This window comes from Rhipicephalus microplus, chromosome 8, assembly GCF_043290135.1.
Source record: "Rhipicephalus microplus isolate Deutch F79 chromosome 8, USDA_Rmic, whole genome shotgun sequence".
Taxonomy (NCBI): Eukaryota; Metazoa; Arthropoda; class Arachnida; order Ixodida; family Ixodidae; genus Rhipicephalus; species Rhipicephalus microplus.
In genome coordinates, this window is record NC_134707.1 from 3,701,274 (window position 1) to 3,709,878 (window position 8,605).

General features: G+C 46.8%; 1 protein-coding gene across 1 annotated transcript; it reads right to left on the bottom strand.

Moving 5' to 3' along the window:
• Positions 1-428: 428 nt before the first annotated feature.
• LOC119163954 (protein-lysine N-methyltransferase SMYD4-like) lies at positions 429-4,370 on the bottom strand. Its single transcript, XM_037416043.2, has one exon. It carries the CDS (start codon positions 3,994-3,996, stop codon positions 1,684-1,686), a length of 2,313 nt encoding a protein of 770 aa, XP_037271940.2. The 5' UTR covers positions 3,997-4,370; the 3' UTR covers positions 429-1,683.
• Positions 4,371-8,605: the final 4,235 nt, after the last annotated feature.

The window sequence follows — 8,605 nt, forward strand, 5'->3', positions numbered from 1 at the left end:
ACTTATGCTGCGATGGGGTTCCTGTGATGGTAGTAACTAGTAAAAACAAAAATGTCATGACTCCCCCCTCCCAAAAAAAAGAGGGGTAAGGGTGATTGCCCCCTCCCCCAAAAGAAACCTGTGACTCAGAACACACACACCCTCCCTTAATTGCCTGTCGTCCCCCACTGAAGCCACAACAAATGAGTGTGACCACTGCGAGCACAGAGTTACAGTACTTATGCTGTGATGGGGTTCCTGTGATGGTAGTAACTAGTAAAAACAAAAATGTCATGACTCCCCCCTCCCCCGATTCCTTCTGCAGTTTTACTTCAAGCGACTTTCCGTGTCCTGAAATAAGTGGCTGAATGCACTTCTGTACAAAACATGCCTGCTGCAGTATAGTCGCAAAAAAGTTGGCACTTGGCAACTGCTATGTGAAAGCAAAGTTTGGTTTGCCATAGCGTTTATCATACATTTTTTAAACAACCGGTACCAGTTTATGTGTAAATACACTATAAAATCAGGAACACTGTTTAAAACTAGCATACAAGACAAGTAGAAACCCCATGATTTACTGCACAACACATCAAACAAGATCTGACAACAGTGAAATAATACGATAAAGAAGCTATTATGAGTACATAACGAACTGGCATTGAAACCTTTAACCATGATGACAAGACAACATAACGACATAATAAGCAGTCTGCTGCGAGATACGAACCTGTCAAATTGCTCATGATTTTTAGCCAGTGTACCAGATTTGTTTAAAATGAACATACAGTGCACATTGCATACTGCTATCTACTATACACAGGGAACTAATTTATCAAATAAAGTTCACTTTCATGCAATGTAACTAAAGCAATATATCTTCTTCCACTAAATTTCATGTTTTGTGAAGTAATGAAAATTCTTCAGATAGATTCTACACAGTATACCTGCAATCAGTTTTCCGTAAATGAAAAATGCAGGTTTGAGCACTATTTAATTGCTTTTTTATTTTTAACTTCACTTTATGACTTTATTTAACAACCTTGCATGTTAAGTGGAAAAAAAAAGGTGATTGTGCTAACACAGCAAGATCATGTAACTTGGAATTGCAGAATTGAGAACCTTCAGGAAGCTCAGCAGACAAGGAACCACTAGTGATAATCCTATACTCATATGCAAGTGAATGTAATACACCTAGACACCTTTATATCATCAAAAGCCAACTAGCGGCCCTTTGAGCATAACTGCTTGAGAACCGGGTAAATGTGCAATATATGTGTAAGAACATGCTCGCAAGAAGTGCATTTCTCAAGTGCAAAAATTTTTTCCCTGAAGCCACAGTGCCAGTTGCAGCATAATTCCTTTTATATTAATGAGTTTTACTCAATGGCACAAATGTACTGAACTTTTTCACATCCTACCCTGTTGTGAACTCTATCTGAAATGCATGTTTCGTTTCATTATGCTCCATGCATACACCCTGATCAAATCAAAGGTTTTTTTTTTTTTTTCTGTACAAGACACAGAAGATAAAGGGCCTGCATCTATTATTTGCATAGCTAAAAAAAAAAAAAAACCTACCATACTTACATCTACCAACTCGTGCAAAAAACTAGATGACAATGGCTCCATCCAAAGAACTGAAAACAGCACATAAGATTTCGGTAGCAAAGTATTCACAGTGCAACATGCATCTCAAATGCTATCTTATGACACACTTGCCAGCATTCTCCTTTTCGCCTGCAAGTCTCGTGTCGTATGGTGTCTCCTTCCATAGTGCAGAATGTATATGGTCATCGCTTCATCAATTACAGAGTCTGCATTCTTTATGAGGTGATCAATCTCCTCAGCTGAAGCTTCTTGGCGGATCGCCTGGGGCACAGCGTTGACAAGCACATCGGACATCTTCTGCAGCTCATTGGCGAGCTCGATGCTATTCTCTCCATATATCTCCCGGATCGCGTCAACAGCAGGACTTAGCACTTCGCACGCTGATCGAAAGTCACCAATAGCACAGAAGCATTTTGCCACCATATCCTTGGCTTCCAGAAGCTTCAGGTTGTGTTTATACATCAACTTCTCTCGTGTCTTCAAACACTTGTTGAGGCGTTGCAGCGCCTCCAAGTGGTTTCCCTTCTCAGCTAGTTGCACGCCTTGCACATACAGGTCATGCATTCGAAATGCCTTCTGCTCCCGTGCAAGGCACTCTTGAGTGGTGCCGCAGTCCAGGCAGGCAGCCTTACCACTATCATCGGGTGTGTTCAGAGGCCCATCGCAGTATTCGCACTTAAAAGCCTGCAGGCGCTGTTCAGCATCCTCACCAGAGCCACAAGCAGCGCAGTTGCAAGTGAAAAAGTACTGCTCTTGGAGTGTCTGGCGCCGTTCAGAAAAGGACATTCTCTGGTAGTGAGGTCCATAGCAATTCAACACTTCTTCTCCGGCTGCAATATTCCTTACAGCTCGCACCACAAGAGTTGAGCCAAATGGAAAGTTTGAAATGATGTTGGGGTTGCAAGCATGGTTCATAAGGCTAGCACTTGGGTAGATGGCGGTGGCTATGCGAACTTGCTCTGTCGTGACCACAACGTCATCCTCTTGCATCGTTTTTGACTCCAGCGAAGTGATCGCATGGGCGTTGCACACAAGCTGCTGAATGTGGCGTAGCAAGAGCCCTCCTGCGAGAGTTTTTAATGCGGCACTACTGTGTTCCTTTACACCAAAGCCACTCGACCCATTTCTTCCAGTGAGACTCAGTGCTGAAACTTTTGAAATCGCTTCGTCGAGGCCAAAGAACTGAACCTGATCCAGGAGCATATAGAGCAATGCCGCGGTCAGGGAGTATTGTAGCATGTCATCAGCATACATCTTGTCATCATGCGTAACCAGCTCATACACAGCATTATAGGGAAATTCATTGACATTGTCATCTCCGGCAGTGAGTGCTCTAGAAAAGTTGTAAAGGTTGGTCAGACCAGTCACAAGAATTATCCTGATAGCCAAATGAGCGATTCCTACCGAGTACAAAAGGTTCAGGTTACCACACTCCCATTGGTGGTACTGACTCCAGGACTCCTTCGCGCAGCTGAAGGAACAGTACCGTACCTGGTTGCACTGTGAGCACGGAACAGCGTTTTGGAGCCTTTTGTGACAGTGATGGCAGTGGGTTTTTGTGTGACCAGGCAGCAGAACCGAAGCGTAGGGTTTCTCGACGAAGATTGCGTCTCCCGTCCGCAGCTCCCTGTTTGCCACCACAAAACGTCCCCTCTCAGTACTGTACAAAATGTCCACGCCGCTAGTGCAGTTCGGCACGGAATCGTGAACGCCGTGAACGACACTAGGCACCTGCGATTCATCGTCCGGGTCATCTTCGTCGCTCGGGACTGGCGGTGTCTTGTTAGCAGTACACGCTTGCTTGAATATGTCGATTTCCTTCAATTGTTGTGCGTGTTTCCGGCTGTCCAATCCCGCACGCCGCAGCACCTTGCCGGCCAAGTCGAAATTTTCCAGCGCTTCTCTGGGCTTTCCGAGGCGAAGGTAGCACTGTCCTTTCCGCAGGTACAACTTGTAGCGCATGTGGTTCGGGTAGCCGAGCTCGAATGCGTAGCGGACGTCAATCAAGGAGCGTTTGTACTTGCCCGCGTGGAAGTAAGCGGCGGACCGATTCGCGAATCCAAGCGACATTTCTTCAGCGTGTCCCTCGGCGTCTGGCGTATCTGGAAAAGGAGCCGAAAGGATGCTCTGCGTATAGAACTCGGCGGCTTTGGCATACTGCTTGCGGTTGAAACAGATGTTTCCCTCGCTTCGTAGTTCAGACGCCTTCTCCCAAAATTTGCGGTGCTTAGATGAGCAAAGAACTGCCAACCAGTGCTTGATGCGCGGGTTGGCTACTTCGTGGCGCAGGCAGAACCTCACTCGCTCTTCATTTGTCCCAAGCGTGCTGAAGACGGCAAAACCATTCCCCTGGCGTATCCGTTCCGTGGTGCTGTCGAGAACGTCCTGCCAAGTTTCAATCTTAGACATGGTGACAAGGCGGCTCTCAGGTACTGACCTTAGACGAATGAACTGCGGAAAACAGTACTCATAGCCCGCACACCACAAGCGAGATGGTTTGACCAAGCGAGCAGGCTGGTCTGCTTTTTGACACGCGATCGCCAGACACTTGCGCGCGGCAACGCCGCACTGTCAACGGCACACCAGAGCACACGTGACTTCTGCGCTGAAGGTCGTCCGTTGTTTTGGTCACAACGATTTCGGTGTGCCCTGGACGTGCTCGAGCTGAGTGCGGCCTTCACATCGCCGACGCAACGGCCAGCGCAACAGGTTTGACTCGCCACGCTCGCCACACGACACGGGAAAAAACAAAAAAACGTTGACTTTCACGTTTGGATTGGCTACAACTCCCTGCGGCTAGAATCGGCTAGCAGCTTGGCTTGTTGCCAGACGGGCACTATAGTATATTCTAGGCCACGGAGGAAGGAAAGGTGCCTCTTTCCTTCCTCCGGGTTCCTGGCACTATACGGGCACTGTTTAAGGCCACTGACAGCGCTCGTACGCTGGGCTCCGAAAGAAAGCACAATCAGAGCAACTGCGTTTATTACGCCAATGTTGTCCTCATTGTCCACCTACTGCGCACAAACGGAATGCAGCAAAGCGCTGTTTAGTATTGTTTGGAAGGATGCATTGTTGCACAACCTACTTCGAAAAAATTAAAGCAATCATATGACCCTTAATGCCACGTTTAGGTGTGACCTAAATGTACTCTCCATCACGGCGTAAAAAAAAAGAACGAATTATTGTGACGTAGGCATTGTCAACGGTCATTCTTTTGTTCAGTGGCTTCATTGGAATGAGACGCGATTATCAGAGCCCCTAGACTTCCACTGAGATTCCGGGCACGATGCCCGGCTGTGCTTATTTTTCCGTGTAAATTCAAAAACGGATACTTCGTGATGCCACATCGCGAATTATCTTAACAATAGAACTACGTTTTCAAGTAATTTCACAACGACCCGCGGGAGCACTATAGGAAAAGTTGGTACGCCGAGAGAACCGGCTCTTCCTCTGCCCGCTGCTTAACTTAACTTTATTAATCAACTGTAAAAACGCTCCGTGGTTGTCAGTCTTTATGCGGTTCTTTGTGACATGCGCGATGCACTCCCATTTTCTTATATCTCTTTGTTAACACGTGCGATAACCTTTGAGTCATGAGTGGCGTTTGCGGTGTGCATGTTTATTATCCGGTCCTACTTCTTTCTTTTTGCCCTGTAGGTTTTGCTTCAACCTGCAGTTACACTGCGAAGAAAATTTGGTAGATGCATATGCTGCGAGCGGCGCCCAGTGGTCCAGTCAATATATTTCATTTTACAAAATTGCGCGTAATTCTACAGCACTCCTGAAATATACCAGAACCGCACAATTTACTCGTAAACAGCGTCAAAGAACACTGATTCCTAATGCATCCGTGAATTTATGGGCAGTGCTTGCACCTTTTAAGCAACCAAGCTGTACTGTCGTTGTTTTTTTTTTTAATTTATTTATGCCGAAGGCGGACTGACACTTAAGGATAATAGTACTAAACTGACGCTTTTGAGCACTCAGCAGGTTGAACAGGGGGACAAATGCGAATCGTAGACAAGCCATCGCACCCACACGCTGAAGTTCGCGAGTGAATCACGTGGTAATATATGCCACCTTTTCGAGTTCATTTGACTTGAGAAGCGCTGGCACAATGCAAATGGAAAGTCGAAGCGTGAGGCCCGCGCGCTTGTCGCGGCGGCTGCTGCGGCGTATCAGATTTTGCCATAAGCGCTTGCGCACCCGTTGGTGGCGCTAGAGGGCTTGAAAAAGGTCTATCGCTTACAACACCAACGCCTCCTTATAATAATATAAAGGATATATATATGCTGTCAGCGCCTCCTTTTATAATAAAGGAGGCGCTGACAGCACAATAGAAACAACTCGCCCGCGGTATATTGAAACCATCTCGCTATACCTGCATTTATTGAAAGGAGCGATGCATTTTTGCAGTAAGAGAAAGTTAACGAAGTTCATGAGTATTCATTCAGTTGTTAGTCGGCGTTTGTGGTGCCGCGACTTCTTTCGTGTGTATGAACTTGCACGCAAAATATACTGCGCAAAAAGCGGACGGAAACTATGCGAGAGGAGATAAAAGGACAAAGAAGCACAGACCATCAACTGAAGCTTTATTGCAAGACCAAGCCATTGTGTAGAGGAAATTATAAAATGCAAGGGAGGAGAAAAAAGGCGCGAGAGACCAAATCAACAAAAACCTAGGCCACATCAGGAATGTCACGCGCGTCATACAAAACCAAGAATGCTTAACTCTTTATCAGCTTTCTGGTTTTCAGTTCAGCTTTCTTGGTTTTGGGAAGCGATACAAAGTGATGGTTCTGTTTTCAATCCATACCACTACACTGCTGGGGCATTACTCATCATCCCCCGCCCCTTTTTATTTACGTAAACTGGCCGCATAATTATCTGTATACATACCGCTAATGCCATTCTTTTTTCTTCCGAGCTAGTAAGCGTAGGTTCTCCCACCTACAGACAGAGATCAGGCGCGCTGTAAGAAACTTTTTTCGGGGGGGGGGGGGGGGGGGAGCTTTTTTGATTTTGTAGAGGACCCGTCCTCGAAATGGTCCTCTTTCGCTCTGTATGCTATGGCGAAAAAATTGGCTGGGGGGGGGGGGGGGTGGAGTAGCCACGGGCCTAGTGAGCCACCCTGTGGCTACGCCCCTGATAGAGGTGTAGCATCGTATAGTTTCGATTTGTGTAGGCAACGAACGATGGACAAACCAGAAAATGCACGGCGCCATTTAGTCTGCAACTGTGGCGCTGTCGTAACACATAAGCCGCCAACAACGAAGTTTTCAAGACCGACAAACAAAGTATTCCCGCACATCTCACGCGTTGGTAGAATTGATACTAAGCAGTCAGCGAGTAGCCTGTGCCACTTTGTGTTACTGTGTGAATAAACTTTTCTGTAATTTGAGTGGTGCGTACAATGTGGGCTTGCTAGGCACGTTGGCCACACTAGCTCACTTCTAAAGGATAGCTCATTACCAGGTATAACGCCGGCGTGCACTCACGTTACAAGCAATTATACGCCGCCTTTATCTGAACAAGCAGGAACGCGAAAATTTACGGCTAAGCAACGATCCTCGCTTGTTGCGAGTCCCTTTACTACTCACCAGTAAAGAAATCCTGGCGCTGCTCTTGCTTCCGCAACTCAAGATGATGGGCTGTTCCCGCGGGAATAGATAAGCAAGGGTGCTGAAGGGGGCGACAGCGAAGTGATGGCGCCACTTCACAAAGGTAGCCATATCTCCCAAAAAGGCAAGGATCTTTATCCACGGATGGCGCGCATGCGCACAGGCTGTTAGGCCTCGTCGCTGGGGCGTTGTGTTTGTGCACTGTACATTCTCAGTGCATACATCTATTCCAAACAGTGCAGAAACGCGACACAGCAGAGACCACGCAACGCAGGCGCTGTGCTGCGTGTTTTTTTTTTTTTCCTGCGTCCTATTTTTGAGCTGTTTGAAGTAGTATAAGTGGTACGTGCCCGTTTTCTCGCCATTTTAAAAAATAATAATTTCTTGAGATTTTGGCGATTACTGCACGAGTGAACGGTTTAAAACAATCTTTTCTTTTTCTGAGAACGACAGATAAAAGAAGCTGGTCCATAAAATTGTGACAAAAAATTCACTGTTGCCATTTGTACTTCACGTACACCTTCACTGAAAAGCATTATCGCAGATTACCTCTTTTTTTCCCATGCATTGCAACTGATTGCATCTTTGATAGGACAATCGCTAAAATAACGTACTGCTCTCTTCCTTTTTGTCCATCAAGCGCATGAGTGGAGAAACTCATTGATTGCCGTCATTGATTGCATCGTTACTGTGGGAATTGAGCTGATATCGCACATCGCGTCACGATACACCTCACCGTCCAAAATGAGCATCGTCAACGCATATCAACGCCGGCGAGCGCGTGCTGCCTCTTGTAATGAATGCCATCGACAGGAAGCTCGTTGAAGTCATAATCATGACCTACAGCATTCCTCAATTTCATTGCATTGAACCCGCAAAGCTGCATTGTAGTCGCTGTAGAGTGCTTCATTGTTCCTTATAGCGCGAAAGAAAAAGCACGCAGGGTACGTGCACATTATGGTCTTTGTCGTCGAACCGTACTGCGGTACACACATGAAGAAATGTACGTGAACGCAATCAGTACCACGGTATTTCGAAAGAGCAAAAAACGCATGCTGCATGCCAAGTACTGTTCCCAGAATCTCGTTATCGCCAATACAGGCTGATAGGTTGGCATCGCACAACGTTTAGTACAGAATACCAGCCCAGTTCCCACAGCAACGATGAAATCAGCAGGCTTCCCAACAATGCGCGCACCGCTGTCCCGGACGGTGCGGTTAAACACCACGCTAGAGTGTACACCATTCTAGTACACTCCAACCACGCTTCTCAAGCGCCTGCGTGAACTGCTGCCGGCGCGCGACTGCAGCGCTGGCCGCACGGCGATGCTATGCGCTGCTAGGTTTCCCTTAAAACTGACTGTATACGTGCATGCTGTGGGGAAGATAAGGAAACGA